General features: G+C 32.0%; 4 protein-coding genes across 4 annotated transcripts; 2 read left to right on the top strand and 2 right to left on the bottom strand.

Moving 5' to 3' along the window:
* Nucleotides 1-2,359: 2,359 nt before the first annotated feature.
* LOC107028004 (protein TORNADO 2) lies at nucleotides 2,360-4,481 on the bottom strand. The gene is made up of 2 exons (XM_015229055.2): nucleotides 3,825-4,481; nucleotides 2,360-2,819 (listed from the first exon to the last, which is right to left on the bottom strand). The coding sequence occupies exons 1-2, from the start codon at nucleotides 4,320-4,322 to the stop codon at nucleotides 2,502-2,504; spliced, it is 816 nt and encodes a 271-aa protein (XP_015084541.1). The 5' UTR covers nucleotides 4,323-4,481; the 3' UTR covers nucleotides 2,360-2,501.
* Nucleotides 4,482-6,002: 1,521 nt separating this feature from the next.
* On the top strand, nucleotides 6,003-14,478 carry LOC107028409 (28 kDa ribonucleoprotein, chloroplastic). Its single transcript, XM_015229464.2, has 4 exons — nucleotides 6,003-6,442; nucleotides 6,538-6,636; nucleotides 12,982-13,275; nucleotides 14,088-14,478. Exons 1-4 carry the CDS (start codon nucleotides 6,083-6,085, stop codon nucleotides 14,190-14,192), a joined length of 858 nt encoding a protein of 285 aa, XP_015084950.1. The 5' UTR covers nucleotides 6,003-6,082; the 3' UTR covers nucleotides 14,193-14,478.
* LOC107028406 lies at nucleotides 10,022-11,684 on the bottom strand. The gene is made up of 2 exons (XM_015229462.2): nucleotides 11,110-11,684; nucleotides 10,022-10,657 (listed from the first exon to the last, which is right to left on the bottom strand). Exons 1-2 carry the CDS (start codon nucleotides 11,627-11,629, stop codon nucleotides 10,326-10,328), a joined length of 852 nt encoding a protein of 283 aa, XP_015084948.2. The 5' UTR covers nucleotides 11,630-11,684; the 3' UTR covers nucleotides 10,022-10,325.
* A 110-nt stretch (nucleotides 14,479-14,588) lies between the features above and the next one.
* LOC107028408 (RING-H2 finger protein ATL52) lies at nucleotides 14,589-17,883 on the top strand. The gene has a single exon (XM_015229463.2). The coding sequence runs from the start codon at nucleotides 16,573-16,575 to the stop codon at nucleotides 17,596-17,598; it is 1,026 nt and encodes a 341-aa protein (XP_015084949.1). The 5' UTR covers nucleotides 14,589-16,572; the 3' UTR covers nucleotides 17,599-17,883.
* Nucleotides 17,884-22,455: the final 4,572 nt, after the last annotated feature.

Below are 22,455 nucleotides of genomic sequence, written 5' to 3'. Positions count from 1 at the left end.
GTGGTGTGATTTCAATAAATTACCTGTGTTTCTTAGAGGCTTTTGGGCTTCTTAACATGTCCAATGATAGTAAATTGTGTCATTTCCACCTTTACTCCTTATTTTTGTTGGCTATAAATCAATTCATTCAAAAGGAAAAACATGTAGTTTTATATAATATGTTATAGACGTAAATAAATAAGCCTTTTGGATCCGACTTCATATAACTTATAAGGGAAGCTAAATTGTCATATAGGTCAAACTTGAACAAACAAAATTGCCCCAAACACATTTAAAATCTCTTTTTTTTATAACTACCATATAAGTATGTATATACTGAAATTATAAGTAGGAGTGATTAGTTTTGAATTTTAAACATGAGATCAAATGGTTATATTTGAACTTTAAATTACTGTTTTGGAATCTGGATTTCAAATTAGCCAACTTCTAAATACAACACCATCAAAGTGGCTAACTTCTAAATACAATACCATAAAAGTGGCCAACTTCTTAATACAATACCATAAAGTGGCCAACTTCTAATTACAATACCATAAGTGGCTATTTATGTAAATGGACCTTTGATTTAGAGGGTTGGTCAAATTAACTGATACAAAAAGTCGAGTCCTAGATTACATTATTAGCCCAATTTAACCCACTATTGAGTTATCAACAAATAAACTAAGAATGTCAAGAAGTTGCTTTAAATGGAGGTCATTTGCAATTTTTCACTTCTCCATTGACATGTATCAAGTTTTTGCAAATAAAAAGTAAAAATAATTTTTTTGTTTATAGGGTTTTATTTTAGTGGTTAATCATGTAAGATATATTATAAAAGAATCAGATTGTTGAAGTTCTTGTTGAGATTTTCGATTCTTAGCTAGAGTTAGCTATGTCGGATTGTTGAAGTCTAAAGCAGCTAGAGTTAGGGATCGTTTGGTGGAGTGTATAAAAATGATATAAAATAGAATATATTAACAACACATGCATTAGTATTGCTTGTATTAGTTATGCTTGTCTTAGTTGTGCATAGATTATTTCTTATGCATTGTTTGATTTGATGTATTAAAAATAACATGTATTGTATATACAAAAATAGTTATTTACAAAAATATCCTCCATTATTATGATATAAAAATGCTTTTGGGGGGTTATTTGTGTCTTTAAAATGCTAGCTAATGCACACATTATGTCACTTTACATCACTAATACCTAGAAATCTATGATATTAGTAATACACTACGAATACGCAATAGAGTATATAACTCATGCATAGCATGAAAAAAGGTATCAAACAAGATACTACTGATAGACAAAGTTAATGCAAACATTATTTTTGTTAATAGTCTCTATCAAACGATCTCTTAGTGGTTTAGTGGACAATACAATTATTGTGAGTTTTTGCTAGTAGTGAGCTCTATTTTGAGTGAAATGGAGTTGGGTTGGAAATCATGTGAGATATGTCGTGATTCTCTTCACTTTGAAAAATGAGATTTTCACGTAAAATTCTTATGTATATTTTACCTCGAGTCATTTACTCATTTACTTTCTACACTTATATACTATCGAGGGACCTGATCCAGTGATTATTAATTAACACATACATTCTTTCAAAATTATTAATTCTTCCCTCGTAATCCCCTCTCCATTTTCCTAGCTATGTATAGTAAAGAAATCACATGGCTCATAATGTTGCAAAATTTGCGGCCATTTGTAGTGCACTGAGAAGACTTACCATAGAATCTATTTAAAATAAGATGTGGAGCAACATCATATGATTATTGAAGTTAAAAAGAAATGACCCACAAAAGATAATTACTTCTTACTATGTCTTCTTTTTAATTGTATTTTTGAAGGGAACAGTAAAAAAAGAATTAACTTTCGGCGCGTCCCGTAAATGATGTTAAACTGTTCTTCTTCGTAATTCGTGCTACCACTAAGGTCAAATTTTCCACACCTAATAGTCAAGACATCAATCCCAATGCCCTATTTGTTTCCTACTCGTATCCATATTGAAGTCTGACTATTTTTAATTCATAAATCGTAAAGCTTCGTTAAATGAAATCAATTCTTTCTAATAAATTTTTCATATTTAAAATTAAAATTCGAGACCTTTGATTAAGAGAGCAGCATATTAATCAATAGCATTATTGTTGTTGGTTTGGAGGGGGGGGGGTCAATTTTTTCAACATGAACAATCTTAAGGAATCCAAAGATTTGAAAGTGAATGGAATGATGTTTTTAAAAAAGGGGATGGAAATCGAATGGAAAAAAATTATTCGAAAGTTAGATCAAATTAACATCAAATTATTTGGAACTAGACAATCTTCTAAAACATCAAATTAAAAAACCAATAAACAAATTGTCTAGGGCAGAGGAATTTAGGGCGAGTTCAACTAAACTCACTATTTTCAATTCAAAATATGTATTACTAATGGGAGAAAAAACAACATTTAAGTAGCATACATATAATATAATCACATCGATTCTAAACTCTGAATCCGGCTTAAATAAATTACATGTTAATTATCAGCATATCCTTGTTTGTACTTGCGGAATATTTCTTCAGTTTTGGCATTTCTAAAAGCACAACACCCAATCAAATAAACCCAAATTAATCCAACAAGAGTTATAAGCAAAATAATATCAGCCCTTCTCCATTCTTTCTTCAAATTAGCCAATAATCCAGCTTTGCAAGAATCACAAGAGTAACAAAGTTGTGTTTGGTCATTGTTCCAATTCAAACAATCCATGTCTGCTGCATTATTTATTGGACTAATCCAATATGTTGGGTTCACAAATGTGTAACCACATTGTGTTGGTGGCTTACAACACCCTGACTGTAAAAATAAGTGTCGCTTTAGCTCATTTCACGCTTATTAAAAAAAAATACATGATATAATTAGCCACAACATATGATTCGTTAATATATACTCTAGAATATAATTAAAATTTCTAAAGCGATACTTATTTTGATAAGAAAGGGGTAATTAATACCTAAAAAGAAGTTAATCGTAATCCTAGGCATATTACCACATGGAAAAGGAATAAGATTCTTGTGTCTTTTAATTAAAGCCTGTTTGCTTAATGTTATTTCTTTGTCTATGCTTTAGATATACTTGTTTTGATGTGGGAATCACTCTAGGTATAATCACAAGTTTTAAAAAAAGGTTTTTCTCTGAGTAAATAAAGTTTTCCTTTTAAAAAACAAAATTTTTTCTAATAGAAACGAAACAAATTCTAATCTACTTTATAAATCCTCACTTTTCATGTTGCTCTATTAAATCATTCTTAACACAATATTATATATATATAAAAAATAATTTTATTAGCATTACAAAATTTCTACATATTTTATTTGCAATAAGATCTACACAATATACATACATAGTGGGTCAAAAGTAAACGTAGTATTTTATTTTTCATGTTCATCCTTGCGGAGAAACAATAATAGCAAATAAACAAATAAAATCTTCATAAGATATATTCTTGAAGAAAAAATAATAAGTTTCTAAGCAAGCATTTGAACATCATTAATTTTTCATATTAAAAATAAAATAAATCGAAGTTAAGTTGAAAAAAGATATTTAAAATTGAAATTATATTTAGACATCTACTTCAAATTTTGTGACGCAATATATACCTAATTTAAAAAGAGCTTTCAAAACTTGAAAATCTCAACTTCAAAGTTGAAGTAAAAATTGACTACAATGTATAACCAAATAGCTTTAAATTTTTTCTCATGTGCTACATTTCTATATGAGTTTTAAAAAAATCATAAAACCATGAAATCGTGCAAGTAAATTCAAAACATAAATACTAAAATTCAAAAAAGAAAAACATACCTGCAAAGGACTTAAAGGTGCATTAAAAAAATCTTGAGCCATCTTATAACTTTGATTCAATTGAGCACACATTGATGTAGAGCTAAGACAAGTTCTAATTCTATCCCATTTGAATGAACTTTGAACTCTTCTTCTAAGCCAACCAGAATAATCTTCAAGATGATATTCCAAATATGTTCTACTTGGTTCCATATGACCAGACCCTCTAATAGTAACCATATAAATAAATACAACCAAACATGCTAGCAATATTATTAAAATAAGCATAGCAATAAGGTAGAAAATTAATAATGCTGGAATTCTCCAAAATCCACCAATAAAACCAGCAAGTGCTACAACTAAAATAAGAACTCCTAATATAATTACTGGCCATTGTAGAATTTTGACACAAGAATTGTCAGGTTCCATTGCTAGCCAAATTCCAGCACCAATTACTGGAATTGAAAGTAACATGGCTACAAAGTTAATACAACCTATCACATTATTACTTAGTGCCATTCTTGGTTTTTTTTTTTCTCTAAGGAATTTGAAAGATTGAGAGAGATGGAGAATAGAGATTGTGAGAAAAAGAGTTGTTGATATCTAGGGTGATTAGTCACTTTTTGTTCCTTACTTTAGATCCATGAAACTACTACAGGAAAAATAAATTATAAAGGGGATCGGATACCAACATAGGTTGTGGTGCATGACCGGTGAATTCTTTGATATTAATTAGAAAGTTTCACGTTCGAACCTCAGATATGAAAAAAAAAAACTCTGTTGGAAGTATTACCCCGTAAAAATAGACGTTATAATATATGAATTCAGATATTAATCAGATTTTAATGTAGATATCAGATATTAAAATTTGAAACGTGTAACGAGTTAAGTGCAACTTTTTCAAAAGGGGAACAGGTTGTAAAGAAAACAAAAGTGAAGGGAAAGAAGAAATTCGTTGCTACATAGAGTAGAATCAAAACTCTATGTCCCACATCTTGTCATAGAGCTGTGTAGTGCATAGGGTTATGGTGTCTCAATTTTCTATATATTCCAAGTTTTGCATCTACACTGAGATCCTTTAATAATGAGCCTTTTGGTTTCTTTTTTCATTTATTTTCGAAATGTGCATGCTAATTGCTATAACTTAACCTAAGTATTAGATTATTTACAATTTACAAATTAAATCATGTTGAATCATGATTTTAAAGCAACAAATCTAAGAGATGAAAGAAAAAAACAAAATTGTAGCATACAAATTATGAAAGATCGATATGACTTCATCAATAAATGCCTTGTTGAATTATTTACAAATCATGTTAAAAATTGACTATTCGTATTGATTCCAAAAATCACGATAGCTCATTCCAAAAAGTTTTAAAAGTAAAACTCCAACATAATTCTCCTCATGTTTTCAATCCTTTTTCTTTTTCGAAATCATTCGTTATTAAAATTTCGAACAGATCTTTTTCGAAATCATTCATTATTAAAATTTCAAACAAATCAATCCACCAAATAAAAATAGAGCAACAACAACAACAATGACTTTTTTCCCAATATAACAACAATTACTTGAGGTAGTTGAGAATTGAGATGAAGAATTCGTGATATTGGTATATTTTGATATATCTACGTATACAAATAATATACAAATGTTTTCTATAAGGATAAAATTGTGACCCATAGGGAGAGAAGAGATACCCTAATTTCACAATAATCATAAGTAAATTTTTTTAAAAAAATCTAAATCCAGTATTTTTTTTTAAAAAAAAGAGAATTTATAATTATTATCAAGATATACATATATACAATTAATTTAATTATAAAATATACATAAAGGCATGTGTCATTCATTCATTGAATTAGCATAAACACCTAACTTCATAAGTTTGTCGTCGGCATAATAAACATACGTGCCTTTTAACTTGACTTTCACATATATGCATAATCAATAAACATAATATAACATAATATACGTAAAATATCACGAAGAACATAAATTACCACATAAAATATCTTATAAGAGGAAAGCTACTAAATACTTGTGCATTCATATCCAAAATTGAAACATAAAAATATCAACTGAGATCTAATTAGATGACATGTATTATGACTTTGGTATCTCAATTTTAGTGTGGCCAATAATGCTTCCAATCTAAAATATCACAAAAATAAGTAATTTGAGTATTTTGTTTGAAGAGAAAGAAAATGAAATGACTATTATACCCTTGCAATATCTTTTGTGACCTTCCCTTAGCTTCAAGCTTTGTGTAACACAAACAATGGCTGCAATTGAATTAGCAGCATCCTCAATTTTTTCATATCCTCCTTCTTCCTCCTCTTATCTAAAATTCCCATTGTTTCCCAATTCAATTAAAATCCAAAATTACAACCATTCTCTTAATCTTTCTCTAAAATCCATTCTTTATCCTCTTCCTCTTCCTTCAAGAAAACAATGCACCCAACTTAACTGCTCAGCAGTTGAAGTCACTGAACCTGTAACAGTACAAGAAGAGAAAACAGAGAAACCCCAGAAAAATAATCAAAGAAGAAAGCTTTTTGTTCTAAACTTACCATGGTCTTTGACTGTTGCTGATATCAAGAACATCTTTGCTGAATGTGGAATTGTTGATGATGTTGAGGTATTCTTTTTTTTTTTTGGAATTTGTGTATGTTTATCTGGTTGTTGTTGAAAAAAAGGTGTTAACTTTTTACCTTTTGGGTGTTGAATTAGTAGATTATAAAGACCAAAGATGGAAAGAGTAGAGGATTTGCCTTTGTGACAATGTCTTCTGGGGAAGAAGCTCAAGCTGCAATTGACAAATTGGATTCTTATGTAAGTTTTTTGGTAATAAAACATGATGAGGTATTTGATATTATGCTAGAAAGAAATAATTGATGTTTGTTTGTAGTTAGCATTATTTTGCGTATTTTTCTGAGGTCAATGTAACAGTAAAATTCATGTGAGATTGGTTGTCTTTGTAGTGGAAGATATTGTTCAATTTTTTCAAGAATTAAGTTTGAGGGGAAGAGAAAAGCAAAGATGTCTAGTAAGGACAATATAGAAACATGAGGCTCCTTGATAAGTTGTGAATCTAAACACTCAAATGAATTGACATACATGAACTATGATCTGATCTTACAGATCTGTGAAGCAATGTATCTAGAGAAGAAAGGAGATTATATTCATTGTGTATTTCATGAACAGAAAATACAATGTATTTATACAAGAAAATATTCTAACTAACTTTATGCATATTCTAACTAACTTTTTATGAGTGCTAATCACCTAGCTGTTAGGCCCACAGTAACTAACTGTATTAACCATATTATTGATCTCAATACTCCCCCTCAAGCTGGAGTTTGTGTATACATCAAATACTCCAAGTTTGCCTAATAAAAGATGGTGTTGTGCAGCTCCCAAGCCTTTTGTCATCAGGTCTGCTAGTTGCTCTTTAGTGTTGACATACTCTGTTTGTATCAATCCATTCTTGATTTTCTCCCTCACAAAATGACAATCAATCTCAATGTGCTTTGTCCTCTCATGGAATATAGGATTAGCACTGATTTGTATTGCTGCTTTACTGTCACAATGTAACTTGACAGGTGTCTCTATATTCACATTCAACTCCTTTAAGATCCCTACTAGCCATATAATTTCTGAAACAGCTGCTGCCATACTTCTGTATTCAGCTTCAGCTGAGCTTCTGCTCACTGTATGTTGTTTCTTTGATTTCCAAGAAATAAGAGAATTCCCCAGCTTTATTGTATACCCAGTCACTGATCTTCTTGTGTTGGGGCATGATGCCCAATCTGAATCACAAAATCCTTCTAATTGTGTACTAGGTTCACTACTTAACAGTATGCCTTGCCCTGGACAACCCTTGATGTATCTCACTAGTCTCATCCCTGCTTCCCAATGAGATATCTTTGGCCTTTGCATGAACTGCGACAATACTTGTACAGCAAAGCATATATCAGGTCTTGTTGTGGTTAAGTACAACAACCTCCCGACAAGCCTTTGGTAGGCTGTAACATCTTTGAACAAAGGATCACTTATGTTTCCTGTAAATTCATCATAATCCACTGAGGTGAGCTTCTTATTAGGCTCCAATGGTGTAGCTGCTGGCTTAGAACCACTAAGTCCACAATTAGAAATCAGCTCTAGTGCATATTTTCGTTGATTCAATAATATTCCTGTTTTTGATCTTAGTATCTCAATCCCTAGAAAATATCTAAGATCTCCAAGATCCTTCATGCTAAAATTGTTGTGCAGTGCATCCTTTATGTCTTGAATCATTTTATTGTTGCTGCCTGTAATGAGTGGGTCATCCACATAGACTAAGACCACAACAACATCAATACCAATCTTCTTAATGAACAATGAATGATCATAGGAACTTTGTGTATATCCAGCCTCTACCAAAGCATCAGTCAGCTTAAGATTCCATTGCCTAGAGGCTTGTTTAAGTCCGTATAGAGACTTGAGAAGTTTACAGACTTTGTTCTCCCCCTGCCTCTGAAAGCCCTGAGGCAATGTCATGTACACTTCTTCAGTCAAGTCACCTTGTAGAAAGGCATTATGAACATCCATTTGATATAAGGGCCAGTTGTGAGATGCTGCAACTCCAATAACAGTTCTCACAGTGACCATTTTGGCTACTGGAGAAAAGGTTTCATGGTAATCCAAGCCTTCCTGCTGGTTGTACCCTTTAGCCACCAATCTTGCTTTGTATCTTTCTATGTCACCATTGGCTTTATGTTTGATTTTGTACACCCATTTTGATCCAATAGGTTTCTTTCCAATGGGTAGATCAACAATAGTCCAAGTCTGATTCTGTTCTAATGCATTCACCTCAGCCTGCATTGCATCAATCCACTGTTGGTCAAGAGATGCTTCTTTGAAATTAGAGGGCTCGACAGCTACAGAGAATGCAGCTATATAAGAGTGATAAGTGTGACTCAGATTAGAGTAGGATAAGTAATCTTCCATAGGATATAAACAAGATGAATTGATCTTCTGTGAGACTATATAATCTTTGTGCCACAAGGGTGGCCTTCTAGGTCTTCTGGTAACTTCAGTTGAAACTGCATCAGCATGATCATTTGTTTCAACTATAGTTGAATCAATTCCTGTGTGTGTGTCAACATGAGGTAAGTGCTCAGGCCTAATAACCTCTTCTGCATCTTGTGTTCCCTCAGGTAACTCATGTGACACTAGAATTGGTGTGTCATGATTGCTAGATTCCAGCACCTTATCATCTCCAATAACAAATAATTCAGAATCAGTCAATATTAACTCTGCTGGCACTTGAGGATCTTCTTTGAAAGGAAATATGTCCTCTATGAAAGTAATATCCCTGCTAATAAAGAATTGATTATTCTCCAGGTTCAATAGTCTATATCCTTTTTGAGTTTCAGAATAGCCCATCATAACTGCCCTTTTGGCTCTTGGAGCAAACTTGTCTAGCCTGGGCAAGACAGATGCAAAGGCTAAACAACCAAAAACCCTCAAGTGATTTAAGTTAGGCTCCTTCCCATATAGCACAGTGTAAGGAGATCTGCCCTGTAACACACTACTAGGAACTTTGTTAATCAAATATGTAGCTGTCTTGACGCAATGACCCCAATATTTAATAGGCATTCCACTGTGAAATCTTAAGGCCCTAGCAGTCTCCAAAATATGTCTATGCTTTCTTTCAACCACTCCATTTTGCTGTGGAGTGTAAGCACAAGAACTTTGATGTACAATACCAAGAGAAGAGAAAAGAGTATTACAATTCATATTAAAAAATTCTGTACCATTGTCTGTCCTAACAATCTGCACTTTAGTATTGAATTGTGTAGAGATCATGGTCAGAAAATTTCTCAAAATGAAAGTAACTTCAGTTTTGTATTGAATGAGACATATCCAGGTGAACCTACTAAAATCATCAACAATTGTAACAAAATATTGTTTCTTGTCATATGTAGTTGTCTTGTAAGGTCCCCATATATCTATATGTATTAGTTGAAAACAATGATCTGAAGTACTATGACTCAGAGGAAAGGCTAATCTATGTTGCTTAGCTAAAGGACAAGTATGACAACAATAGGGCTTCCCAGTATCCACTTGATTTTTGAGAGAAGAGATGTGTTGCATTGCCTTAAGAGATGGATGGCCAAGTCTGATGTGCCATAGATCAATCTGATTGNGATGTGCCATAGATCAATCCGATTTCCTGTTGTAACAGATGTGCATACAGTTGCAGTTATTTCATCTTTTAGCAGATATAGACCATTGTGTTCTCTACCAATCCCAATCACCTTGCCATTGTAGAGATCCTGTAATATACAAATATTAGGAAAGAAACTAACACTACAGGACAAGTCCTTAGTTAGTTTGGCTACTGATATTAGGCTGAACTTGAACTCGGGTACATACAAGACATCATTCAACTTAAGATCTCCTAAAATAATGGAGCTTCCAGTATGCAGTATGTCTGCTCTTATTCCTGTTGGTAGTTGTACTGTATTGGATCCTTATTATTGTTTCAAGTCATGCAACAAGCTTTTACAAGAGGTAACATGATGTGTGGCTCCTGAATCAATGATCCATTCATGTACACACTGTGATCTTGGAAGAGACATATTACCTGTTAGATTGGCTTGGCATTCCTGTGAGCTAAGATTATTGTGACTCTTGTCTTCTTTATCAGCAGCTGCATTATTAGCATAAGATCTGAAATTACTAGTACCTGTACTTGTGTGACTAGAATTTCCAGATCTACCAGCACTAGCACCATTATGATGAGAGCTTGATGTATTGGAACCTGTTTGTGGAGGTTTCCTTTTGCTTTTAAAATCTGATGGGTAACCTACCNCTCGGGTACATACAAGACATCATTCAACTTAAGATCTCCTAAAATAATGGAGCTTCCAGTATGCGATATGTCTGCTCTTATTCCTGTTGGTAGTTGTACTGTATTGGATCCTTTTAATTGTTTAAAGTCATCCAACAAGCTTTTACAAGAGATAACATGATGTGTGGCTCCTGAATCAATGATTCATTCATGTACACACTTTGATCATGAAAGAGACATATTACCTGTTAGATTGGCTTGGCATTCCTGTGTGCTAAGATTATTGTGACTCTTGTCTTCTTTATCAACAGCTGCATTATTAGCATAAGATCTGAAATTACTAGTACATGTACTTGTGTGACTAGAATTTCCAGATCTACCAGCACTAGCACCATTATGATGAGAGCTTGATGTATTGGATCCTGTTTGTGGAGGTTTGCTTTTGCTTTTAAAATCTGATGGGTAACCTACCAGTCTGTAACAATCAACTGTAAGGTGATTTCTGAATCCACAAATCTCACATGGAGTATCTAGAAGTGGTTTTTTTCCTTTGTAGTTTTGTCCTCTACCAGCCAACATAGTAAGTGGTTCTTTGTAAGAATCAACTACACCTAACATTCTCTGACTTTCTTCTTGCACCACAATAGAGTAAGCTTGATTAACACTAGGTGCTTCAGATTTAAGAAGTATATCACTCCTTACATGACTATAGGTTTCATTTAGCCCCATCAAAAACATCAATAATCTCTGTTGATGCAAGTGATTCGTGTAGGATTTTGCTTCAGCACACTCACAAGAAGGAAATGGTACAAGTACATCAAACTCATCCCATAAGTCTCTTAATTTGGAATAATAGTCAGTGACAGAATCAGTACCTTGCTTAAGACTTGCAACATCTGTCCATAATTGATAAACTCTTGTGAGATTCGATTTGTCAAACCTTTCTTTGAAATCATCCCAAACTCTTCTTGCATTTGATGCATACATGATTGTAGTTAACAAATTTGGAGCCACTGTACTGCTAATCCATGATAAAACCACTGCATTGCATCTCTCCCATTGAGCAGCCAATTCATCTTTGTACAAACTCTTCAGGCAGGTTCCATCTACAAAACCTAGCTTATTTTTCACCAATAATGCCAGCCTCATCGATCTACTCCATAGCCCATAGTTTTCTGGTCCTGTAAGCTTGATCGTGTGTAAGGCCACACCAGGTGTATCTGAAGACTGTAAATACAGAGGATGGTGATGTGGTAGAGTCGCAACTGTCAAATCTGCCATTGTTGAAGCTAATGACAAGCTTGAAAGATATACTTTGCGGAAGATGATCTAGAACAGAGATCTCTGCTCTGATACCATGATAAGTTGTGAATCTAAACACTCAAATGAATTGACATACATGAACTATGATCTGATCTTACAGATCTGTGAAGCAATGTATCTAGAGAAGAAAGGAGATTATATTCATTGTGTATTTAATGAACAGAAAATACAATGTATTTATACAAGAAAATATTCTAACTAACTCAATGCATATTCTAACTAACTTTTTATGAGTGCTAATCACCTAGCTGTTAGGCCCACAGTAACTAACTGTATTAACCATATTATTGATCTCAATACTCCTTGTGTTGAAATATTAAGAGATAGTTTCTGGTAAACATTGATAAAATACTGAACAAAGCATGCTCAATAATGCAGGGGTTGATGGATTATGTACCTGTCTGATGTTGCTTAAGCTAAAGTACTTCTTTGGTCTTTTAAGTAATTATAAAGATGTATACTGCTTTTCATTATCTAGTAGTAGAGAACATTTGCTATTACGTTCATCCTGAAAAAAAAGAAAAGAAAATACGCTTGCTATCAGATTCATTCTGATAAACAAAAGAAGAAGAAGAAGAAGAAAATACTTGTTATCACACTTACAGGAATGCAAATGCAGAGATCAACTTCTTTTGGGTCATAACATGACATGGATCATTTGATTTGAAGATGAGGAACATGTATCTCACTAACATCTAAAAGTCATTAACAGAAGCTAATTCATAGAACAATGAATGGGTTACTTCTGTCTCTTGAGGATTGAAATATTTTTTATGTTAAAGATTACATGCATCCTAGTTGCCAATGAGCTGGATGAAATCTCGCTTCTTAATCTAAGTACGTAAGCATGAAATTAGTGCTTAGATTTCCCTTTTGTTTGTCTTAAGGGATTACTCTTTTCATAATGCAACCTCTGGCTTTCCTTTAATATGTATGTTTCTTTGCATTATTGTTTTTGGTTTACTCTTTTCCTGTTTGTGTCTTCACCCTTCTTTGTCCATGTTTTGGTGGTACAGGAAGTATCAGGAAGAATCATCAGGGTAGAATTTGCGAAGCGATTTAAGAAACCTCCAGGAGCTCCTCCTCCTTCAACTCCTCCCCAAGGGGAAGCACGACATAAACTTTATGTTTCTAATCTTGCATGGAAAGTGAGGTCTACCCAACTAAGAGAATTCTTCTCAGCAAACAACAATCCAATTTCAGCTAGGGTTATTTTTGACAATGCTTCAGGAAGAGCTGCTGGGTATGGTTTCGTAACCTTTGACACAAAAGAACAAGCAGAGGCTGCACTATCTGCTTTAGATGGAAAGGTATACCTAAACAAACTACATTCCCTTAGTTTGCCTTCTTTTTTTTTCCCAGTATGATCATTCTATCTTATTTAGCGTTTGCCATTGTACTATTCTGCTTCATGTTTTAGAGGATTATCTTTTCAACTTGTCAAAATTTTAAAATAAGCTACACAATCTCATTTTTATTGTTTGTATGTTAATTGAAATTTGTCAGAGACTTCGTTGAAACTGGGACTTGGTGTCAGAACCATAGTGTACGCAGCATTGGTCACAGTGCAAATTTTGATAAGATATAGTCTAACGCTTGCAAGAAATTTTGACAAGAAAATGCCTTGGGTTTTATCATCCGGATTCAAGATATAAAGTGAGCGCAGAGTATCTTTGAGGTGCATGGGATGGATAGTCTACTACTGGTTCTCTAAGTAATTTCAAGTAGTGTAGTTTCTTTATAAACATGTCACCAAATTGTGTTGCACTGCGAATGCCTATATAGGTCTTGAGTTTTGTTTGGATCATGCACAAACTTGGTTATGTCTCAGATGCCTTAACCGGTAGTCTTGAAAATTTTAGAATTGCCAATGACTATAAATCTGGATTTTCCAGTGATTTTATCTGATGCTCCTTCAAAAATTCCCTTCCATCAGATGTGTAAATACTGGAACACAAGTATGATAATTGATCATAAGAAAAAATCATACTTGTGGGAAGTGATGCCGGTGTATATGTAGAGAGACTTGTGGAAAAATATATATTTATTACCATTTTTGAATCATTGTACTGTAAATGTCAAGACTGTGATGTATGTTTGACATCTTAATTTAAAAATGCAGGAACTGATGGGCCGGCCAATTCGCTTGAAATTCAGTGAAAGGGATGCTGATGGATCTGAAAACAAGGAAGAAGCACCGACTCAGGAAAATCCTGAAGAGCCATAGATGACTCCGGTGATTATACTTCTATGGATCATCAAGGTCCTGTTTAAACCAGACTTCTCTTCTACTTGTGCAAATAGTTGCTGACTGTTACATGATAACCATATTTTTTGTAGACTCCAAATATATTTTATTTGACGTGTTTGTTTGGTCATACTTTGGTGACCATTTATCTTGTTTCCCTGTTTATTGGTTCCTAAAGTGTCACTGATGTTTTTGTTTTATAATGTCAATCTTCATGAGAAAAATGTAAAGATAGGTATTATTAGTCAAGTTTTGCATTACATTATATGATTTTCACATACAAAATACACCCTTTATATGATTTTCACTTGTATTTTCTGCATTCTTTTCTGCTTATTGAGAGGATCTTCACCAAAGTTTATATGATTCATGTTACAAATGACATGTTCACTATCGAACCAGGAAAAATGAGTTAAAATTCAACTCTTAGGATAAACTGTGTTCATGTTATGTTGGAGGTTTTCTGTGATCAATGATTGACCTGGAAAGGTAATAAGTGATGGATTCAAGAGAGTTGTTTTGGCTGGTCTTGGCAAAACTCTAACCTATCATCCTTCATTCTGTTATCTTGCGATTGTGTTTATTACAATTATATAAGGGAGATATGTAGCAGCATCTGAAATGAGTTTAATGTCTTTGTCTCACTGATGACTTCTTGAAATTGAAGATTTGTACACTACTCTGTCGAAAAGTATTAACCTCGTTTAGTTGTGTGTCCCATGCCTACCCACCCCAATCCCACACTCCCTTCCCTGTGAAAGGACCTCTAGGGAAATACTTTTCCACTTAATATATATTTTGACAAAGCTTTAGGGAGAAAGCAAAATATCACAAGGGTTACTGTTCTATTGATGATCATTCCAAAATATCTTTCCTTTGGTGTATATAGACAAGATACGAGAACAGGAATATTAAGTGTTCAATGTATCATCTTGTTTCTATCTTGGATGTCCTTGATATTTAGGAAATTACATTAGTCATTACATTTTCTGAAGCACGAATTTCTGTGGCAATCTGTCTTTGCTTAGGAATCAAAGAGATTCTTCAAAGGCATTGGTTGAGTTTGTTAGACTAGTATTCTCTTCTTCTGCTGCAAAACTTTAATCGTACTTGGAAAGTAAAAAGGAAAATGAGAAACCAATGGAATATAGATTATTGACCTCCTGCTGAGTAAGCTATTTGGACGTTCAGCGGAAAAATAAAAGCAAGTACTGAATCAACAACTTATGTAGAGTTTATTTTTTTTTTAAAAAAAATGAGTGCGAAGAGAAGGTATTTCTCGGTATTACAATATAGGAATGCTACATAACTGACCATGCCTGAATTCTTTCACCCACATTATCCAGGAAAGATACCTCATGACTAGTAAATTTCAGTTCAATTACATTCTCTTCGCTCCTTTAGTTTACCTCACTTCATTTACGCCATTACATTTTCCCTATCCACTGCCAGAATTTAGATCAGTATTTAGAACAGACACAGGAAAGGCCAAAGAAACAACATCAAACTTTAATAAAGTAGTGTTTGTTGGACAAAATATTATCAAGAACCAAAAAGAGAATATATACTTCTTCTCTCAAGTGGCTATATAGCCAAGATTCCCACTTCCAATGTCAAAGTCACAAAGATAATGAAGAATACTTTTGGTTGATTTTACAAGTGTGCTCTAATCTAATGGTGCTTACTTTGAGTATTCAATAAGTTGATGAAATAATTTCTAACTAAACAAATCGTACATAAAGATTTATTGATCGAATTTAGTGGTTAGAATGACAAGATTTGTTTACTTTCTTGATGGAAGTGATTGGAACGGATCTACTTAAGGATGAAGATACTTGGAAGGTCAACTTAGTGAGTTAGTTATCTTAATATAAAAATCACAGAATTTCATGCAATATATATAAGTACTATATAGTACTGTTTAGAGTTAGTTTAAAGTGGCTTAAACCATAATTAAAGCATTGCTTACTTTGATGAGTTCCCCATCAACATGATTAGTCAACAGACCACTATCAATAATAAAGCAAGTTAAAGAAGAAGAAGGGAGAAAAAGAAAAAGAAAACTAAAGGTAAAATACCTATCACAAAGCATTCTTCCTTCTTGGTTTATTATTCTCTCTGCTTTCCATTTAACTACTTTATCTCTGCCTCCCCTCTTTCACCTTCACTCTTTCGAGGCAATCATCATATTTTCTCTCTGTTTCATTCATCTGTTGCTCTTCACTTCCTTCTATCCAATATCAATATTTTAGGAACAGTCCTCTCTTCAATTTTGTTTTATCTAGTGTGTCAAGATTACTGTATTTGAAAGTGTGATGTTAAGCTTCTTTTTCTCGTCTGTTTTTCTTGAGTTCGATAAATGGTGTCTGTAAACAGTTCAAGAACTTGGGCGCCACCACATATGAGCACAAGGGATTGTTCCCAAGAATCCTGCAGTTTATACTGCCCACAATGGTGTTATATAATCTTCCCACCTCCACCTCCATTTGACTTCCCGGCTGATGATAATGATTCTGGTCCAAATTTCTCTCCTCTAGTTATCGGGATCATCGGAATCCTTACCAGTGCTTTCCTTCTAGTTAGCTACTATGTCATAATGTCAAAGTGCTGTGGACACAGGATTGGTTTAAGTAGGGAAAATCATCTTAATGATTCAGAACTAGAAGAGAATGATCCTTCAATTCATGAGGCATGGAATGTGAACACAACAGGTTTAGATGAATCTCTGATCAAGTCGATTATGGTGTTTAAGTACAAGAAAGGAAGTGGATTAGCTGAGGGAACAGATTGTTCTGTTTGTCTGAGTGAATTTCTAGATGATGAAAACCTTAGACTTTTACCAAAATGTAGTCATGCTTTCCATGTTACATGCATCGATACATGGCTGAAATTTCACTCCAATTGCCCTCTATGTCGCTCTAATATAGTGTTTGTAACTGCTGCACCACCTCCAGTTATCGAACCTCCTTTGATGAACGAAAGAGCCTCTGAAAACCAACCTGAAAACGATATAGAAATGGGGGTCAGAGAGGAAGTTGATGAAGAAGAAGTTGTAGAAAGTAGAGTTCCTTCCAAGAGACTAATAACACAAAATATGAATCTACTAATAAGAAGATCAGTATCAATGGATCAAGTGTCCCGAGGTGTTTTATCTATAGCTGATATACTAAAGATTGATCATGATGAAGATTGTGAAATGGGAAATTGCCCGTTTCACGATAGAGAAGTTGGAACATCAAGACAAGAAGTAAGGGAAGAAGAAGAAGAAGAAAACACATTACCACATTGTGTGCCAACTCCTATGGGGATAAAGAGATCTTTTTCCAGTGGGAGATTCATGTTCCCTAAACGCGGAAGAGGACAAAACACGATCATCCCATTGTGAAATTTGCTTTGACTACAGAATCATGCCTGTCTGTCAGATCGAATTGGATGATCAGGCCGAGGCTGCTCCCAAAATTAGGAGGATTTGTGCATTTTGTGCCATCAGATAAAGAAAAAAAAAAGTTTGAAAGGTTTTTGCTTTAAGTAGTTGAGGTTTTTGTGTGTTGTCAGCTCATCTTCTACACTACCAATATTTATTTTCTTTGATATCATTGTGCTCAAACAAGTTAAAATATAATGTATCATTTCACTATGATAAGATTTAACTGTTGGATTGGACTTGTCACATAATGAAAGAACAACAAAAATAATAAATTCTCTCTTTAAGTTAATTCATCTTTATTTTATTCTGTATTTGTTTCATCATTCTACTATAGTACAAATAGAAAAGTTTGTAACATACACTTCGAAATCACTTTTAAAAGCTTGATTAAATACTAATCCCTGTTTTAAAACATTTTTAAAATTGGTCACAGAACTTATGCGAACTTAATTTCTTCAAGCTTGATTAAATACTAATACTTTTAAAAGCTTGATTAAATACTAATCCTTGTAAAAAAAAAAAGCACAACTTAATTCTCACAGAACTTATAATTTCTTCAAAATATTTGTGTTGAGCGATAAAAAGAGGTGATTATCGTCCTCGTCATATCTGAATTGGGCCTTGACTTATGGAATACTTAGGACCTTCAGGCTTTCAATTCCCAAAGGATGGGTCATAGAAAATTTTTGAAAAAATTAGCAAATTAATCAAAATTCCTAACATAATTATTATTAAAATATAATTCGTATTTGTTTATTCCAATTTGTATTTGTTTCATCATATTCTACTATAGTAAAAATAGAAATTTTGTTTATAGACACTAGAAATATATTCTAAATTAGTAGCCCAAACACAAATTATTTCTCCTGAGAAGTATTCTTAATTTTTTTAATTAAAATAAACTAATTTTAGAAGTTTGGTCAATCATACTAAAGAGAACAAGATAAAGATTGTGAAATTTTATAGTCCAAAATATATCACAAATATTTATATGACTTTAAATCACATTATTGAAGGTAATGTAAAAAAGTGCTCTCTAGAAAAAATAAATATGAATACTTGCTATAAGAGTACCCCCTATATGTGTTGTTACTTGTTACTAATTTAAAATACTAATACTATAGACTATTTTTAATAAAATTATTTTCTCTTACTTAAAAATAGAAAAAAAAATATTTAAACAGGAAATAATAATAGAGAAAGGAGTCGTACCAATATCAATATAAGGAGATAGATAACTCATAATAGTATGATGCTTTCCTTGCGGTAATATATGTGTATATATATGTGTGTATATGTATGTATATATGTATATATCCAAATTTTAAATTTTATGCATGGTGATGTATATATTTATTATTACATTGTCAATGTAAACGTAATTTCTTGTAGTAAGCTGATTATTCTAGGTTACGTACTAGTATAAACGTATTTTACAGTAACGTTTTAGGGTATATTTTATTTTTTTTAAAACTAACATCGTTAGGTTGATATACGTTATGTAAGTAACGTTTACTCCTAAAACGTTACTGTAAGTAACTTATATCAATCTAACGCCGTCAACTTTTAAAAAAATAAAATATACCCTAAAACGTTACTGTAAAATATGTTTATACTAGTTTTGTAAAATTTTAGAAAAACATATTATTTTGGTGAATTGCTTTATATAATGGTTTAGTTTGGTCAAAACCTCAATTTATTCTATATCACTTTAAATTTAAAGTTTTGAACTCTTAATTTGATGTTTAAAATCAATTGGAAAACATCAAGTTCAAATAATTAACAACAAAAAAAGTTCAAATCTGAAGCTTAACTCAAGTACTTCAAATTACTTCACGTTTAAATGTTGAACTCCTCTAAACTAAAAATTGTAACCTGTTATAGGCAATAACCCAATGGATCAGCAGGGGCAGAAATTCACTATGGGCTAGTTTTGTTTTGGTATATCATTTTAAAATGTGGATCAATTTTGTATATTTTACATAAATCTCATAGTGTTAAGAGTTAGTTACATATTTTCCTATTTTTTTTTAAATTATAAAGTCCCTTAATATTTATGGATTTCCGATACATCATTGGACTTCTGAATACAAAGGCGATAGATGTATCAAAGAGGGAGGGATGTATCAGAGGAATGTATCCGAGAAGGAAGAAATGTATCATAAAGGAGATATGATCCGAATACATAGGCGAGGGATGTATCAGCAAGAGAGAAGTGATGAGGGATGTATCCGAGAGGAATCGGAATGTATTAACAAAAGCGAAGTGATGTATTCAAGAGGGGAATTCTTGAAATTTTTGAAATGATATAAAATTTAGAGATTAAAGTAAAATCTGATGTGTATTTGGATAATTTGTCAATTTTATTAGCACTGATATTTCAATTGCACTTGCCCATAATTATTTCATTAATAATATACATATGCTCCCACAAATCTTTCAATTTTATTAGCATTGATGTTTCAATTGTACTTGCCCATAATTATTTCATTAATAACACATATGCTCCCACAAATCTTTCAATTTTATAGAGTTACAGCATTTGAAAATCAATATAAATAGTACTTTTTGCTCATTTATCAAATTAAAAATAGACCAAGGTCAATCATTTTTCAGATTTGTAGCAACATATATGTGCTATAATGTTGATTGTCGTTGCGTTTAATGAAGAAACATTTATAATACATTCATTTTAACCTAAGCTTTTGGTTCAAGCCTTTTCAGATATTGAGTTGTTTTTGTTCCCTGTTAAAAATAAATAAAAACAAATTCACTTATTTTTTATCGTCGTCCTCATTGAAAAAATACATGGTGAAAAACATGTTTTACTTTTTTTTTTTATAATTTTTCTTAGATAGTCTGAGGTCTTGGCTTTAGTCTCCGATTACAACACAAGGACCTTATCGTATTTGATCCTTATTGAACAAAATATTTATGAAAATAACCACTAAATATTTTTCATCATTAGAAAATACGTTATTGAGGACTTTTCAACTCTAATTTAAAAAAAAAAAAAGAAACAACATATATATTTTTAAAAAACTAAGTAATAAGGATGGTAGTGTAATTGTGTGCTAAATTACAAGATCTAGAATAAGATAGACCTATAGAGATACCACATTATTTGGTCCAAAAAGTCATTAGAAAAATATTAAAGAAATTAAGCTGAAACCAAGCATGTGCATTCACTATTAATAATTTAAGCTAATGGCAGTACACAACACTTTAATCACAATAACCTGCTAAAATCATTTTCATTAGATTATCGTTTTGGATTATTACATAAAAGGGAAAATATATTAAGGACCGTCCTTCAACAATTAGACAATTTAAGTAGAGACATATCCTGTTAAATCACCAAATTAAGATACTTTAAAAAGCAACGTAATTTCTTTTTAAATACTAAAGTAGAATTATTACACAACTAAATTATTTTCTTTCCCAATGACCTCTCACACTCTATCAAGAATATATAAATGTACAATTGTAAAGTTCAATCATGTCAAAATTGTTTGAATGGACATGAAAAGCAAAATATAAACTTACTTTTCTAACTGTTTTGACGTAATATTCTTCTATTTTATCCTTAATGAAATAATATTTAATTACGTAATTAATATTTATAACTTATTTTAGATCACAAATTTTAAAATTTATCATATAAATTGAAACAGAAGGAGTAAATTATTTTCAAAAGTTTGAATCACCTTCACATAGAAATTGAGATAGATTGGGTAATTTATTTTGCAACGGTGTTTATACACCCTTGTATACACTATTTATACACTTTTGTATACTTAGTGTTCTTTCTTGTATAAAAAAATATATTAGAAGCTATATATGAGTCCATAACACGTCGTTAATTATGTATAGTACAATTTCTATTATTACGATCAATTATGATGTGAATTTGTTGTTTTCAGTTAAAATTATTGATAGTATAAACAAATCTTATAGTCATACATTTATAATTTTATTAATTTCTTTTATAACATACTCAGTATATATAACTTAAATTCACATACATTAATCGTTATTCGAATTCATAGTAAGGGTAAGGAGGAAACGAAGGAAGACCATAAACGTCTCTTTAGTTAAGTGAATTATTTGTTTGCTTAGGTATATATATATATCCACCAAAAGAAAAAAGTAATTGGACTTATTCCATGAACAGTGTAGTGATATTAACCACACAAGAAGTATTGATAAAATAAAAAATGTGAACAAATAAAATCATTTTAGTTAGTAACAAAAAAAGTTACAATTTTGGACATATATATACCTAAGATTATTTCATATATTATCTTGAATTGTGTGAAAACAAAAGGACTGAATTTGTTTCCATACGGAAAAGAAAGAAGAAAAATACATTATTCTAAAATATTTTGCTAAAGATCGAGTCCATGCACTTGCATGTGTAGCCACATGTATTTTAGCCATTTCTCAAACTGATGACGATAAAACTTTTTTTTGTACAAATTATACAGAATCTGAAAATCAATTCTTGGATTTTTGGGAAATTAGATGATTACAATGTTCTTGAATTGTGTACAATTAAATAAAAAAATAATATACGTTTATTAGAAGGGTGTATTATTGTTTTTTTGTAACGTTTTAAAAAGTCTCTATCAAATTGTAGCACTAGAAGCCATGTGTTTTAATGAGAGTTGCAGAGTGACCCCCACAATCAAAAAAAAAAAAAACTTACTATGGTAATTTTGCTTTGAATTGAACCACAAAAATTCTGCACATTTTTATTTAATTTGATAAAAGGAACTACTTTTAGTAAAAATCACAAATATTAAAACCCGAATA

This window comes from Solanum pennellii, chromosome 8 (genome assembly GCF_001406875.1).
Source record: "Solanum pennellii chromosome 8, SPENNV200".
Lineage (NCBI taxonomy): Eukaryota > Viridiplantae > Streptophyta > Magnoliopsida > Solanales > Solanaceae > Solanum > Solanum pennellii.
This window is presented reverse-complemented; position numbering and strand designations above follow the sequence as displayed.